At 49.0% G+C, this 16,893-nt stretch overlaps 1 protein-coding gene across 3 annotated transcripts in view; it reads left to right on the plus strand.

The window, feature by feature from the left end:
• The window catches only part of RABGEF1 (RAB guanine nucleotide exchange factor 1), a 60,629-nt gene extending 49,950 nt beyond the window's left edge, over positions 1-10,679 (plus strand). For all 3 annotated transcript variants that reach the window (XM_081296925.1, XM_081296927.1, XM_081296926.1), the window contains exons 7-9: positions 302-393; positions 7,536-7,792; positions 9,807-10,679. In XM_081296925.1, coding sequence (XP_081153051.1) covers positions 302-393; positions 7,536-7,792; positions 9,807-10,205 — 748 coding nt within the window. In that variant the 3' untranslated portion in view covers positions 10,206-10,679. The remainder of the gene's footprint in view (positions 1-301; positions 394-7,535; positions 7,793-9,806) is intronic.
• Positions 10,680-16,893: the final 6,214 nt, after the last annotated feature.

Genomic DNA, 16,893 nt, shown 5'->3' on the forward strand with positions numbered 1-16,893 from the left:
GAGCAGCAGTTGTTCTCAGATCTACATGTAGAGTGCTTTCCAGTCTCAGTAGTAAACACTCCTTTCACCCAGTGTAATGGTCTCGTGTTCTTCCTGTGACAGGAGTGGAGGAGACACCTCGTTTTAGCATTCTCTTTACTCGGTTAGGTCAGTTGAGCTCCTGATGCATGCAGAGGTGTTGCTCTTGGGTCCAGGATGGTCTAATTGCTCAGCAATGCCCCTTTCCTGTAGCTGAAGGGAGGGCAAGACAAAAGACCACCTCCCATTCTTGGAACTCTCTTGACTGTCTCTCTCTTTGTAGAGCCCTGCACTGGGTTACACCTCAGATGCTTTGTGTCCCTGTCAATGAAGAAATTCCAGAAGTGTCTGACATGGTGGTGAAAGCGATCACAGGTCAGTGAAACAGGCTGTTGGTGGGTGCTCCCCGGTGGCTTGACATTGCTGTCAGTCCAGTTTTCAGTGAGCAAAAGTCAGGAAAGTGTTTGCAAGAGTGTTTTCTGAATTTGATGCATTCAGAATAGCAGATAAACTCCTTTTCCCCTTCATTTTTAGAGATCAGAGTCTTATTGTTTGAGCATTGAACTAGGGGCAAATAGAGCTAAAATGAATTTCTTAAGACTGAGTTGCATTTGTGTATTCAAAATAATTTTGAATGCAAGCAGGGAATTGGTGAGGCACAGTAATCCCTGAGCTGGAGAACATTAAGAAGGTGCCTCTGGTTGGTCATTAACCCGAGGGAGAGGTATGCTTAGAATGATTCCCTGGTTTGATCAGGAAGTAAACAAAGTGCCCCAGATGGATATGGCCCTATCATTCTGTGCAGGTGCAGGCATCTGATGCCGTGTCTGTCTTTTATTCAGAGGAGTAACCACTCCTGCTAGGAGGTGGTGCAGGATGGCACAAGTTCAGCACAGTCGTTAAGAGGCCTTGGCCAGCCTCCCCTCCACCAGGGAGGGAGTCGGAAGGCTCCTCCCCTGGCTGCTGCTGCTGCTGCTGCTGCTGCTGCTGCTGCTGCTGAAGTCCTGCTGGGGAGCAGAGGGGGTCCCTAGGTGCTGCAGTGCCAGAGGCAGGCCACCAGCAGGCTGCTCCAGGAGAGCCACCGGGAGAGATGGTGGTTTCATGAGGGCTGTGAAGAGGGGGTTCCCACAGGAACCTGCTTGTCTCGGTGCCTCTCTGCATGGGTCTCTCCAGATGTTCTCTGCCTCCTCAGGCTCTGCACCCTTCAGCTCCTGTAGCTAGGTCGACTACTCTCATTTTCGTGCAGGTTCTGAGGACTAAGTGTAGCTGGTCTAGCTAAATACTGTTGTCTTCATTGTGCCAGGCTTTCTCACTAGGCTTTCACAGGTCCCAGTACTGAAAGCTCGGTCCTTGTCCCCAATGCCCATCAACAATAAGGTCAAGATTTTGAAAGGGATAAGTTCCATTGTTCTGCCAGCAAAGGAGAAAGGCACTGGACTCAGGTCTCAGAGGCTGCCATTCTAGCTGTGGGGACAGATACTGTCAGAGGATGTGGCCAATGTTCACTTCATCCTTAAGAGGGCTATTGTCCCACCTCCAGGTCTGCAGTCTCTTTGTTCAAATGGGCAGTAATTTGAAAGGCTGAGAGCTCGGCTGGACACAGGAGGAGTGCTATTCCCTGGTGTTGTGGAGGGAGGGGGAAGGGGGGGAGTGGACCTCTGCTACAGCGCAGTCACCCAGCCCTACCCTCTGCTCAGGGACCCCGTAGGAGATCAGAGGTGGGCTTGGACTTGGTGTTTGGTTTTTCCAGAGACTAAAAACCACAGGGCAGACCATGTGAAACCAAAAATCGCAAATGGAAAACTGTTGTTTGCTTAAAATAGAACTAAAAAAGAGTATTGCAGGATGTTCAGAGTTGAACAGCCTTTGTAAGGCCACACTTTCTCAAGGCAGCTGAGATAGGGTTCAAGAGATCTTTTGATAGTAGGAATTAAAAAACAAACCTTCAAAAAGCCTTCTTGGTCTTTCTCTCCCATCTTGGTCCCCAAGTCTTGTCACTTTCTAATCTAAAATTGTCTACCTGAGTACAAGAGTCACCAAAGTGGACACTAACTGTAAACAGTAAAATTAGGAGTATTGGCTGGATTTCCCCAGGTCACCCCGTGTGCTCCAAGTTGGCCCTGTGAGTCTTGTTTGTTAACACACTAGTTGATGTCTGTCTCTAGATGTAGATGGGGAAGGGTCCTCCTGGTCCCAGCCTTGGCACTGGGGCTCCTGGAATGGGCTTCTCTGTTGTGGGAGGCCTACTGTGATGAAAGGCTTTGAGACCCTTCAGAGGACAGTATGCTAGAGGAGCTGGTCATAGGGCTGGAAGCAGCTCACATGTGCAGATGTGCAGCAAAGTCAAGCATGCAGAAACAGCCTCAGGAGGATGGGCCCCGAAGCTGCAGGGAGAGATGGCCAGTCTACCCCTGTGTGTTTTTCCTCTGATAGCTAGAGGAAAGAAAGTTTAAAACCACTAATGTGAAAAACCAAAAACCAAAAAACTTTTGAAATCTTAATTCTACAAATTTGATCTTAAAACTCCTTGAGAAATGCTCCAACAATAGTTTTACCTTTTAATCAAATTCAAGGAGAAAAATCTATTTTTTTTTTAAAGAGAGAGAGATAGAGAGAGAGAGAGAGAATTTTAATATTTATTATTTAGTTATCGGCGGGTACAGCATCTTTGTTTGTATGTGGTGCTGAGGATCGAACCCAGGCCGCACGCATGCCAGGCGAGCGTGCTACCGCTTGAGCCACATCCCCAGCCCAAGGAGAAAAATCTTATTCATTGAAAAACTTTTCCCAAGGGAACCACTGGATCTTGAAGCCTGGCCACGGCTGACCAGGTCTGAACCACCCGTTTCCCAGTGCAGTGGTCCTGAGGCCCAACTTGGCAGCTGTGGTGTCCTGGGCCGTGGACTCGCACGTAGGGAATGTCCACGGGGGCCTTGGCTGGTGCCCAGGGTTCATGTGAGGCTTCCGGTGTAAGGAGGCAGGGGCAGTGAATGCAGCCATCCAGGGGATGGTGGGACAGGCAGGACATGCAGCCAGTCCCTCCACATGGTGTGGTTCGTACACTCCTGGGCAGGGGACCCATTTTCAGGGCAGAGAGGTAACAGCTGTAAGGTCTGCTGCAGAGCTACAGAAATGGGGAAAATCATCCAGGCCAGTCAAACACTCTTCAGGAGTCCCTTTTCTTTCTCTCACTCTTCTCGCTCCCTCGCTCCCACCGCTTCTTCCTTACCTCCTGCAGTGGGGTCTCGCTGGGTTGCCCAGGATGGTCTGGAACTCTGGGCTCAAGTGAACATTCTGCCTCAATCTCCCGAGTAGCTGGACTACAGGCGTACCACCTTTCCCAGCTTCAGGATTTCTTAAAAGAAGAATGTGTCCCCCCAGGGAGGAGAGGGAGGATCCCATCATCAGCTTCTCTTAGCTCCAAGAGTTTGGGTACAAGGAGATGTCAGAGCCTTTGGTCAGTGTCTAAAGTCCCTGTTCTCATTAAGTGGCTGCTCTTACGACCTCTGCCTGACCTGGAGCCATCTGCCTAGAACACTGGTTCTCAGCTGGGTACCACTGCCCCCAGGGAACATTTGGCATCATCTGGGAGAGAAAAAAAGTCATTTTTTTCCTGGTGCTGTGGATCAAGCCCAGGGCCTCAAGCATGCTAAGCAGGCACTCTACCCCGTCCCCATCTGGAGACTATTTGAATGCCTGCCACATCTACAGAGGAGCTGGTGACTCTGGAGGGTGAGGTCAAAGGTGCTCTGAACATCCTTGGGACAGTCAGTCCCCTACAGCTAGGTAGGTGCTGGAGTGAGAAAACATGACCCAGAGGTCTGACCTGTGCTGCGGTCAGAACTCCACGAAAGATCAACCTGGACGTTGGGGTGGGCTAAGGTAGGCATACTCAGCCCTACTGGTTGCTGGTAAAAGCTGGACAGAGACCCAGTGCAGTCATCCCACAGCTTGAGTGTCAGTCACAGTAAGCAGTAAGGGCGGGAAATCATGACTCCAAGTAAAACAAAGGCAGCTGTGAGTTTCTTGCTTTTCACTTTTTCCTCCCATTTCATCCAGTGAAGGGCCGTGTGAATCAGGGGGCTGCACGCTGGAGTTGGGTTCCAGAAGGACTCAATTGGGGGCGGAGGAGCCAAGGAGGACAAAGGGCAGAGGAGCAGCACCTGGGAATCGTCCTTGTCCCATCCGCCTCCTGCTTCCCTCTCCTCCCCTCCCCTCCCTCTGCCTGCCAGTTCTGCCCAACAGTGGCAGCCAGACACACTGCACTTGTTACTCACTTTGGAAAGGAAAGACTAGTGAGCAAGAGGTTGAAAGTTTGATAAAGTTAAGACTGGGACGGAGCTCAGGGGAAGGGTGTGCAAGGCCCTGGGTTTGATCCCTTTGAAAAGGTTTAAAATAGAGTCTCAAAATCAACAGTAAAAGGTAGAAGGCTAAATAAGATAAATGAAAACAGTAACGATGGAGCTGGGCACAGGGTACTCCCTGCGGTTTCAGCAGCTCTGGAGGCCAAGCAGGGGTTGCAGGTTTGAGGCCAGCCTGTACGATTAGTAGGACCCTGTCTCAAAAAATTTTAGGAGAAAAAAGTAGTAAAAGTGGTAATAAAGAAAAAAGGAGGTGCAGCGACTTACTCCAAAGTAGGGGTGGGGGGAGATTGGGACATAGCAGTGATAATTATAAGCCAGAATTGAAAGATTAAGGGAGCCTGACCACGTTATATAATTCACACACCCCAAAATGTGAGTATAGCGAGTAAACTACATTAGACAGTTAAAATAAGGCCCCTGCGCTGTCTGGCACATCTGACCCCACACCTTGTCTTCCCAGCTGGGATCCTGGGAGGCCCCCAGAGAGCAGGGCCCAGCGCACACCGCCGTCTGCCACGGCAAGTATGCATGGTCAGGTTGAGCTACCTCCCCGCCTTTCCTTCCCCGAGGCCCAGCTGAATTAGATGTGTGCACATTGACACACATTCTCTCCTCGTGTTATTTGGGCCATATTGACCGTTGTACTTAGTCCATCCTTCAGCCGGGCACATGGCCCATGCCTGTGATTCCAGTGACTTGGGGAGGCTGAGGCAGGAGGATCACAAGTTTGAGGCCAGCTTTGGTAACTTAGCAAGACCCTGTCTTAAAATAAAGAGGACTGGGGATGTGGCTCAGTGGTAGAGCACCCACCCCTGGGTTCAATCCCTGGTAACAAAAAAAATGTAAAGATAAAGAAAAAAAAACATCCTTCATAATCTCTTCTCCTGTATGTGTGTGTCAGACCGACACTAAGGATCAAACCCAGGGGCTCTCTTCCACTGAGCCACATCCCCACCCTTTGGTTTTCTGATTTGTTTTTTTATTAGACCATTACAGTTACACATAATATTTGGGCTCCTTTTGACAACATTGTACATGCACGGAATTTGGTTTCAATCCCGCTCCCCTCCCTTTTCTTCCTCTCCTCTCTCCCCCTATTTTTGATCTTCCTTTCACACCTTCATTTACCCATTTTTTTATTGGTACTTTACATGTACATAAAAGTGGTATTTCCTTTGGAGCTTTTATGTGTGTATATAACACGATTCTGTTAGATTCTGTTAGAGACAGGGTCTCACTACGTTGCTCAGGTTCTTTTTTTTTTTTTTAAGAGAGAGAATTTTAATATTTATTTTTTAGTTTTCGGCAGACACAACATCTTTGTTTGTATGTGGTGCTGAGGATCGAACCCGGGCCGCACGCATGCCAGGCGAGCACGCTACCGCTTGAGCCACATCCCCAGCCCTGCTCAGGTTCTTAATAGGTTGCCAAGGCTGGCCTGAACCTTGGCACCCTCCTGCCTCCTGAGTCCCTGGATCGCAGGTGTGAGCCACCCTGCCCAGCTATCCTGCTCTTGTGCACTTCTGAGAGCCCATTAGTGTGGGGCATGTGGCTCACCCCAGTGATCATTGAAATTCAGGAGGCTGGGGCTGGGGATGTGGCTCAAGCGGTAGCGTGCTTGCCTACCATGCATGCGGCCCGGGTTCGATCCTCAGCACCACATACAAAGATGTTGTGTCTGCCGAAAACTAAAAAATAAATAATAAATAAAAAAAAAAAAAAAAAAGAAAGAAATTCAGGAGGCTGAGGCAGGAGGATTGCAAGTTCAAGGCCAGCCTAAGCAACTTAGGAAGATGCTTGTCCCAAAAAAAAAATAAATAAAATAAAAGAATCAGGGGATATGGCTCAGTGGGGTCAGTCCCTAGAATTGCAAAAAGAACCCCCTCGTTGGATTTGGTGGTAGTCACAGGCAGTGAAGTAGTTTTCTGAGAGAAATGAAGAATTATTTTGAGGTAAATTTATACCCCTGCTTCATCCTTTCTGCCCGCAAGTGGGTTGTCAGTGTCCTGCAGCTTCTGTGGACACCTTAGCTGATGGAGATCCCAGCCACGGGGACTGACTTGTCTGGGCCTGAGCGGCCTGCATTCTGAGAGCCACATGAGGGGCTTGGTGTGATAGCCATGTTGCTTTATTTATTTATTTATTTATTTTGAAGATGGGCACAATATCTTTGTTTTATTTATTTATTTATTTTTATATGTGGTGCTGAGGATGGAACCCAGTGGCTCATGAAGCATGTGAGGCGAGCACTCAGCCACTGAGCCCCAGCTCCAGCCCCATGCCACGTTGCTTTTTACTTTATTTTTTAACATGTTAACTGTACACGTTAGTGGGGTTTGTCGTATGGCCACACATGCAATGATCCCATCAGGGTCATTTCCTAAGTGCTTGTGAGCTGTGGCTGCCCCTCTGCTGTGGAACCCATGGGTGGAGTCCCCACTGTCCAGCTATGTTGTCCCTGTGACCAGCTTCCTCCTTCCCCCTAGGAGTCACTACTGTGCTTACAAGTCAGCTTTAGCACAAAGTGGGCACCTTGAGACCTTGAGACGGAGTCTGAGACGCACAGAGAAACAGGCAGTGGGGAGGCTTCTTTAAACCATCTTCCTCCCAGTCTCCCACTGTGACTAGAAGCCAGCGGTAGATGAGGGCACGTTGTGTAGCTTCTCTCTCTTTTTTGTTTATGTATCATATGTGTATTTTAGTTGTAGGTAGACACAGTGCCTTTATTTATCTTTATGTGGTGCTGAGGATGGAACCCAGTACCTCTCCTATGCCAGGCAAGCACTCCGCCCTGAGCCCCAGCCCCAGTCCCAGCTCCCGTGTGCAGTCTCTCAGACCTCTGTTCCTCGCCCTGTGTGCTCTGAGCTCCAGGTGAAGCCTGTGGAAGCACTTGTGCTGCCTGGTGGGGCGCCTGCTCTGTGGGCGAACCCCGGTCACATTCATGCACTGAGGGTGCGACCCAGTGCCTTACATGTGCCAGGCAAGCGCTCCACCACTGAGCCCCACCCAGCCCTATCCTGTTGCGTTCTTGGGCTCTGGGTTTTTCATGCTAGGTGACCACTGGGGTGGGAGTCAGTGAGAACACCTGTGTAACCTTGGGCTTCTTGGGCGTGACTGTTTTCCCATGCGTAGCACTGTCTCTCTGCCCTGTAGACATCATTGAAATGGATTCGAAGCGTGTGCCTCGGGATAAGTTGGCCTGCATCACCAGGTGCAGCAAGCACATCTTCAACGCCATCAAGGTCACCAAGAGGGAGCCCGCTTCTGCAGATGACTTCTTGCCCACGCTCATCTACATCGTGCTGAAGGGCAACCCCCCACGCCTGCAGTCCAACATCCAGTACATAACCCGCTTCTGCAACCCTAGTCGGCTGATGACCGGGGAGGATGGCTACTATTTCACCAACCTGGTGAGGGCTGCGCTCAGTGTTGTGCAGGAGACCAGGAAGGGGGTGCTCCAAGGCCATGCGGGTCACTCACAGGCCTACGGCAGGTCCTTGCTCACAAGGGAGGAGTAGGCATGGCTAGGGTGCTCACTTTGTGTCACAGAGCCCTTGTGACCCAGAGTGTGTGACTCTACTGCAAACAGAGGGCACAGCCCCACCTCTATAGGCATCACTAAGGTCCTGGGTGGGCTGGGAGTCACTGCACTGGGCTGTTTCCACCCTGAGAGAGTCCAGTCTTCAACAGTAATCATTTTATTTATTTATTTATTTATTGAAGGAAAGGGGAGAAAGGAAGGAGACTTTGTGTGTGTGTGTGTGTGTGTGTGTGTGTGTGTGTGTGTGGTGCTGAGGATTGAACCCAGGGCCTTGTGCATGCAAGGCAGGCAGGCCACCAATTGAGCTGAATCCCTAGCCCTGTATCCCTTTTTTTTTTTTTTTTTTTGGTACCATGAATTGAATTCAGGGTCACACCACCACTGAACCACATGCCCAGTCCTGTTTTTAGAGACAGGGTCTCACTGAGTTGTTTAGCGCCTCAGCATTGCTGAGGCTGGCTTTGAACTCATAATCCTCCTGCCTCAGCCTCCCAAGCCACTGGAATTACAGGTGTGTACGACTGCACCTGGCTCCTATAATCCATTTTTAAAACACTTGAAACAGTAGAATGAAATTCACCAAATTATACTGTGTACATACATGAATTCTACCCTTATGTGTATCTATAAAGTACTAATTTTAAACAAAAACTGTAAATAAACAGAAGGAAAACCAGTAGAGAGGAGGAACAAGGAGGGAAAGGGGAAGCACTGGGGACTGAGTGGAGCGAATTCTGTCCCATGCGTGTGTGACTGTGTCGGGTGACCCTGTTCCTGTGTGTGCCTGTAGCGCACCAGAGCAAGCCCCAGGAAGCGGTGGGGGTCACTCGGCCTGCTCTGCTTCCTCCAGCACCCTGATGCCACCTTTGTCTGGAGTTGGTTTTGTTCCTTGGCTCCTACCACCCACTTCCCCTTGTCCCTGTGTGGCCTTGGTGTTTCCCCCTTGAGTTCCTCCCTGGCGTCTGTCCTCCACTGTCTCCTGTGCTGTCTCGCCTGGTCACAGAGCTCTGCCTGTCTTGGGCTCACACGATTTGCTGAGAGCTGAGACTCTTTCTCTTCAGTGGCCTTTTCTTTCCCGCCCTGTGTCCATTCACACTCCAGGAGTGTCAGGATCTCCTTGGGTTCCCTCCCCGGGCAGTAGGGGAGTGGCCACACAGAAGTCAGTTGTGAGGGCGACACATGCTCCTTAGAGGGGTGACTTGCTCTGAGCAGTAGTGTAGGTGGGTGGGTTTCTCAGAAGATGTTCTGAGAGTCATCTGTTTCTCTCTGTTTTGTCGTACATACTTTTCTTGTGAAAATAGCTTTTTCCCTACTTATTTTTATTGGCGCATTATAATTGTGTTGAAAATAGCTTTTTAAAAAATATGCATCTAGTATATGTCCCTTGTAGAAAATTTTAGTCAGTATGAGAAAGCGGCAGGCCTCTCCTAACTGGGCCTTCTGTGCTGGCCGTGGCTGCCCAGTTGCTCCCCCCTGCAGAGCCAGGAATGTTAGAGCGCCAGCAACTCCCCAGGGTCACACAACACTGCTGTTCAGGGACAGAGGTGACAGCTGACCACTGATGTTAATACCTCTCCAAGGACCAGAGGTCTATGTGCATCAGGATTTCCAGGATCCACAGGCACCAGCTGCCCCTGCCTGGCCAGAGCTCTGCAGGGAGTGGCTGGTGGGTCCCTGCGAGCTGCACACAGGCCTGGACCTCCTGGGAGAATGAAGGAAATATGGTTGGTGGTTTTTGAAGCTGACATACATGGGGAGGTTCACTCGTCTGTGTGTTTACTTTTGCTTCCATTTTAACTTCTCTGTGACAAGGTTTTAAAAATCTGTTTGAATACTTACAGCTTGTCTAATCTGACTGTAATACCGTCCTCCTCTTCCTGCAGTGCTGTGCTGTGGCTTTCATTGAGAAATTAGATGCCCAGTCTTTGAATCTGAGTCAGGAGGATTTTGATCGCTACATGTCCGGCCAGACCTCTCCCAGGAAGCAAGAGCCCGAGGGCTGGTCTCCTGATGCCTGCTTAGGTGTGAAGCAGATGTATAAGAACTTGGATCTCCTGTCTCAGTTGAATGAAAGACAGGAAAGAATCATGAATGAAGCCAAGAAACTTGAAAAAGACTTAATAGATTGGACAGATGGAATTGCAAAAGAAGTTCAAGACATTGTGGAGAAATATCCACTGGAAATTAAGCCCCAAAGTCAACCATTAGCAGCTATTGACTCTGAAAATGTTGAAAATGACAAACTCCCCCCACCATTGCAGCCTCAGGTTTATGCCGGATGAGGACCTGATGTGGGAGTGTTGCTCTAGGCCTGCAGCCTGCAAGCGGGGTCTAGAGTTCGACTCCATTGCTTATAGATGCCAGAGCATTTTTAAGGTACAGTTCGTGGGGGTGGTTTGTTTTGTTTTGTTTTGTTTTTCTGGGTAGGAGAAGCTTAGTTAATAATAAAGTACTATTTATTTGAGTTATTGAAACAGATTCATTTAAGGCTTATGTGGAAACTTTGCCTACACCTTCTTTTCCTCCATGATTTTCTGTGGGCCTCCTCCTCAGTTCGCTGTGGTCTGTTTTTGGGGAGTAATTGCCTTCTAAAGGGTGAAACAAGCAAATGCTGTCAAGTTGTGTTTAAGAGAGTCCTCTGTTACCACTGTCCCACGGTTTGAAGGAGTTTGTAATTGTAAAGGCAGAAGAAATGTTGATAAGTAAATATGTAAAATTGTAAATATGTATAAAAAAAAGAACGTGTGTCTGCTGCACGTGGCATTTCATGTGTTTTTTTAATTTAGTTTCAAATGAACTCTGTGGGATGTTTGTCTTTAGCACCATCTTATTTGGTTTGCCCACCCAGAGGAACCCAGGAGCCTTTCTGTGTGCCCCTTGCACTGTGGACCTCATCTTGGACAATGAGGTCAGCGTAGCCGAGGCTGTGACACCTGAGGTGACACCAGTTGTCCTGAGTCACGGCCACTTGCTGGTTGTCTAGGTGGTTGGACATGAGCTGGCCCTGCTGGCACCTGCCCCTGTTCAGCCAGTAAGTCTGGCTGGCCCTGGTCAGGGTGTACTGGGGGAGGTGGGTGTGACGAGAGCTGGGGGGAGCCCTCAGCAGGGTTGCGCGGGGTGATGGTGCCCCTCTGCCTCCTTTGGAAGGGCTCTCTGCAGTGCTGACTGGCCCTGGCCTGAGAATGTGGCCTAGGACTGCCTGTGCTTTGGGGGTGTTCAGCAGCACTCCGGCCCTCCGTGCCCACTAGCAGCAGCAGTCCCTCAGGGCTGTGGAAAACTGACCACTGATCCCATTGAGAACCACAGGCCTCTCGTGAGCAGGGGAAGCCACCTGGTGGTCCTCGCCGTGGGGCGCTGGCTGCCTACAGTGTGCAGCCTTCGTCCCTGACCAGTGATATCTGTAGGTGTCAGGGTGCTTGTGAGATGGTGAGTGGTCCCAGGGCACCATCCTGAACAGCGTCCCCCACAAGCAGTCAGGTAAGGCCCCTGCTCTCCCAGTGCCTCTGAGAGCTCACTGCAGGTCTGCAGGCTGGTGATTCAGGAATAAAACAGGGTGAATGTGAACTCTTCACCCTTTAACTGTATATATAGAACCTGTCCCACTCGACACAGTTCCTGTCCTCAAGTGCACCGAAGACACGAAGCAATCGAGCCTCCTAGTCACCAGCTCTCAGAGACGGTAACAAGTCCATCTGTGCTGGTGAGAATCTCCCTGAGTAACGTGGTCCACAGGTTTTGGTGGAACGCTTTCCCCTTTTTCCTTTTTGTTTCGTATGTACTTTCTAGGTGCTAATCCAGGTGTACAGAGTCTTAATTCTCCAGGAAATACAGTTGACAGGGTTGTACATGATGATCGTTAAATAAAATATGCAAATCAGCCTCCCACACAAGCTGATCTACTTGGTCCAGCTCTGCAGGTGGGACTCGGCCGCGTGCAGGAAGCGTGGGTTGTCTGGAGTCGGCACCACGGCGCCAGGGTTTCTGCTCTCCATGGGGAAGTGTGGTGTGTCATGTCCTGTAGCTGTCGTGACTGGAAGAGCCTTTGATAAAGAAGTCCTTCTCCATGGACGTTCACAGTCCGTCCCTCTTCCATATAGGTCGACTTTGGCTCAGTATTAGGAAGACATACATTATTTCTGACGTTTTCAGGTGACAAAGGTGTCCTTTTTGAGCTATAGTCAACCTTTATCATCCTTAAAAATGGAACATTAGAGAAGTTTTCCAGCTAAAACTTAGAATGAGACAGGAATATCTGCTATTTCAGTTGACATTGTGGAAGTTCTGAGGCAGGATAAAAGAAATGCAAAAGAAAGGAGACAAAGGGCAGAGAGACACGTGAACCCGAAAGCCTCGAGCTAATGCACCCCCTTCCTCCAGGCCTCTCACGCCCACACTTCTGGGAAATCTGTAAATGTGGAGTCCCTTGAAGTTCACCCACTTGTGAAAGTCACCTTGTGCACCATTGGTCAGCCTGTGCCATGAATAGATGAAGCAATGGTGGGACACTGGCTTAAGAACCCTGTTGTCCAGGGGCTTTAAAGCATTGCCTGCTGATCAGGTCTCGAAAACCACATGAGCCCGAGGAACCTGAGGACACATCAGGCCCCAGGACCCTGGGCGATTACCAGACCAGGGCACCGCACTCTGTCGCCAGGCCCCTTGTCCCTCAGCGCACATCGCCTGCCCTCCTCAGGTGGTCTCTGCCTCTGCTGAGTGTCCGTAAGCCCACTTCTGTGCACTTTGTCCAGGACCTCATTGCCCCAAGCTGAGTTCCCTCTCCAGCCCTCCTCGGACCCCTGCTGCTGACAGCTCTACCCAAGGTCAAGTCTTCAAACAGAAATGAAGGGAAGGTGGTGGAGGGATGAGAAGTCGGCAGGTGGGGAGGACCTGCGCTGCAAAGCTGAGAGGCTCGCCTTTGGTTTTGGGATTTTTGTACCATTTTACAACCTCCCATGAATTGATTGGCGTGAAGGTGGCCAAGGAATTCCAAATGTTGCAGAACATGGTATTCTTACTGCATCAAAGTGTTCTCTACATGATAAATTTAAAGGGAAAAACTATTAGAACTCTTTAGATAGAGGGGTCTCCAAATTAAAAGGATTTAGTCAGCCATTACATAACAAGAATTTTGAGGCTGCTTTTGCTGAAAACATGGGACTCTGCCCTTGAGTCTGCAAAATGTGGAAAGAAATTTACATTTCTCCCTCTGTTTTGCTTCTGTCTCCTCTGTGCTGAGCCAGTCAGCTTGGATTCCAGGAGCAGCAGGTCTGGCCAGAAACATCTTGTAATGAGTAGAAACTGCCCGGCTCCTCCCACCTGCCACAGCCACCTTCTCATCCCCAGACAGTGGTCAGCCAGACTGCCGTAGCCGGGAGGCTCCTATCAGTACCCCAAGGACAAGACTGAGGACGTGGTTCCCCTTGTCTTCCTAATGTGGCCATAATGACCGAAGTTTCTTTCCTGCTTTCACTGTTATTTTTCCCATTTAGTAAAGGACAAGTGCCAAATGTGACTAGGACTCTGGCATTGGGGCTCCAATCTAGGACGAGAACAATTAGATACTAGCTAGAAAAGACCAGGTCTTCTGACACATTCTTGCAATTAGCAGCTGCAAGCTAGGTAGCATCTAAGTGTCTGCCAAACCTACAGTCAGGAGCTGTTGGTGATGACAGTTTGGAAGGGAAAGGATGAGCTATTTACTCTGAACTTATGCTGGCCACTGATGAGGGTCCCAGGGCAGCTGGAAGCAGGAAGGGCCATGGGTTTGTACAGTCACTGAAGAGAAGTGCTTGTTTCTGGATTGGGGAAGTAAACAGGAAGGTTTTTGAGTCAAGATGAGCAGTCACAATGTGGATAGCTTCTCTCCTCCCTCGATTCTCTAGCCTCTAGTTGAATTCAGGATAGCTCAGACTCCTTCTGTGTCACTTGCTGATGGAGAGACGCAGGGTCAAGAGCAGTGGCACCACCTGTGATTCATTCTTGTCAAGAACAATCAATTGCCATCTAACCAAGTTCTCCCTGACGTCCAATCCATGATGTCAACTGGAAATACAGCAGGTCCTTGTTTCCAACAAGACACCTGCGTCAGGCCCTAGTAGACCAGGCTACGGATCATGGAGTCATTTATACTCAAGTTCCCCATCATCAGCCTGGAACTGAGTTCTCATCTGCCTCCTGAGGAATCAGGATGTGGGGGCCCATGGCTCCCAGCCAGTGTCCTTCCTGCCCTTAATCATCACCGCTCTTAACCCCTAGGAAGACTGCCCTGAAATAACCCTGAAATAAATTTTCTATTACTCTGTCTCCCTAGACCTGCAGCTTACAAGAAAGTAAATTCAAAATGACTAATCTTTTTTTTTATCAGAATTCTCTTTTTTTAATACCTTTATTTTATTTACTTTGTGTGGTGCTGAGAATGGAACCCAGTGCCTCACACGTGCAAGGCAAGTGCTCTGCCGATGAGCCCCAGCCCTGACTCATCTTGTTGGTGGTTATTTTGCTTTTTACAGCCCTTCTCTGTCTGTAGAACCCACCTCTTCTGCTCAGCAGCCTGTTGGAACTCTGATTCTATCTCGTGGAGTATTGCATACGATTCTAAGGTCATAAAGCCACTAAAATGTTGGGGGCTTTTTTTTTTTAACCAGGGATTGAACTCAGGAGCACTTGACCACTAAGCCACATCCCCAGCCCTGTTTTGTATTTATCTAGAGACAGGGTCGCACTGAGTTACTTAGCACCTTGCCTTTGCTGAGGCTGATTTCAAACTCATGATCCTTCAAAGCCACTGGGATTACGAATGTGGACCCCCATGCCCAGCTTAAAATCTTAGTTTGTTGCAATTTTGACAACATACAGGGAAGAGAAAAAAAAACAGAAAAGAATAAAAAATATGGGACATTTTCTGTGATAATTGTCCTGGTTCTTTAAAAATGACATCTTTATGGGGGAAAAAAAGATGAGGGGGGACTATTTTAGAATCAAAAAGATTTAACAAAAGGGAGAAAAACACCCACAATTTAGGACAACTTCATACGTCTGGAAAGGAGCTGATTAGTAGGTGACATAAGTGTGACATTTTCACTATTTCCAGGGGTGATACCTGGTGTTGATAGCCGTCATGGGGCTCCCGTGGGGCTGGACAGAGGGGAGTGCGGGCAGTCTGCGTGTTTTCAACTGTAACAGCAGAGGTCCGTGGGTCATGGGTTCCCGTGATGCTGGCTGGAGGGGCAGTCTGTTTTCTGTTTTGCTAGACCATGCCTTCTCTCTCCTCTTTCCTCTGGCTGGAGTCAGAGCTTTACTTGGGGCTCTTTGGTTTGTTCTGTAGGCTTTTCTTAGCTGCGGGTTTCTTTTGAACCCAGTCTGGGAAACACAGGAGCCTGGCTTCCAACACAGCTGGGTGGTGACAAGACACCCCTCCGTCTCTGCGGCAAGGCTGGTTCCGCCTGGGAGACCAGCTGTGCAGAGTGAGCTCCTAGGGCCGGTGGTGCAGGCCGAGTGGGGAATCTGAACTCTGCCTGCAGAGCAGGAGCGTGGCACCCTGTCCTCTCTGGGGTGGTGTGGAGGCTGACTGGAGACCCAGGACTCCTGCTGCTGGGGTTGAATCAGAGTTCTGCTCTTAAAAATAAAGCCAGGCGCCATGGCCACACCTGTAATCCCAGCGACTCGGGAAGCTGAGTCAGGAGAATTGCAAGTTCAAAGCCAGCCTCAAAATGAGACCCTGTCTCAAAAAAAGAAAGAAAAAAAAAAGGACTGGGGATGTGGCTCAGTGGCTAAGGACTGCAGGGTTCAATCCCTGGAACAACAACAACAATAAAAAGCTTTTAGCCAGCCTAGATATCCATCAGTGGATTCATGTATTTAAAAAAAAATGTGGTGGGGCTGGGGATGTGGCTCAAGCGTTAGCGCGCTCGCCCAGCATGCATGCGGCCCGGGTTCGATCCTCAGCACCACATACAAACAACGATGTTGTGTCCGCCGATAACTAAAAAATAAATATTAAAATTCTCTCTCTCTTTCTTTCTCTCCCTCTCTCACTCTCTCTTTTAAAAAAAATTAAAATAAAATAAAAAAAATTTAAAAAATGTGGCTGGGGCTGGGGCTCAGTGGTAGAGTGCCTCCCTAGCATGTGTGAGGCACTGGTTTGGATTCTCAGCACCACATATAATAAATAAAAATAAAGTTCTATCAATAACTAAAAAAATAAAATTTTTTAAAAAATGTGGTATAGGGCTGGGGTTGAGGCTCAGTGGCAGAGTGCTTGCCTGGCATGTGTGAGGTCCTGGGTTCCGTCCCCAGCACCAAAGTTTTTTTAAAATGTATTCAATTATGCGATAGGAGATGGTTCTCATTCAGCAGTGGTTCCACTTAGGATTTTCAACTTTACAATGGTGGGAAAGTGATATACGTTCTGTAGAAATGTCAAGTTTTGAACTTTGATCTTTCCCTGGGCTCTCTCCATGCTGGGCAGTGGCCCCCAGAACTGTTCCCAGCCGGCCACCAATCCCAGGGCACAGAGTCAGGCAGGTGCTGCCAGGTTGGGGTACTCAGGAGATCAGGTATCTTCTGTGCGTCCTTGACCTACGATGTTTTCCTCTTACAGTGGGTTGGCTCATCAGGAAGTTCCCCAACATTAGTCAAAAAGAGTCTCTATCAGCACAAACAGGTGGAAACAAAACGTAAAACACAATGCCACTGGGGCCGGGGCTGGGCTCAGGCAGAACGTTTCCTAGCCCGCGTGGGACACTGATCCTCAGCAGCACATAAAGACAAATAAGTAAAATAAAGGTACTGTGTCCATCTACAACTAAGAATTGAAAAAATACAATCCATTTACAAATGCTTGACGTTAAATATTAGGGTATAAATACTACTGGACATTTATGCTGACAGCTGCACCAACTGCCAATGATGAAGCCAAGGAAGAGCTGGACAAGCAGAGGGGCGCATTGGGTTCTTGTATTGGATGATTCT

Source organism: Spermophilus citellus (assembly GCF_964194105.1).
Source record: "Spermophilus citellus genome assembly, chromosome: 6".
In the NCBI taxonomy this organism is placed as follows: Eukaryota; Metazoa; Chordata; class Mammalia; order Rodentia; family Sciuridae; genus Spermophilus; species Spermophilus citellus.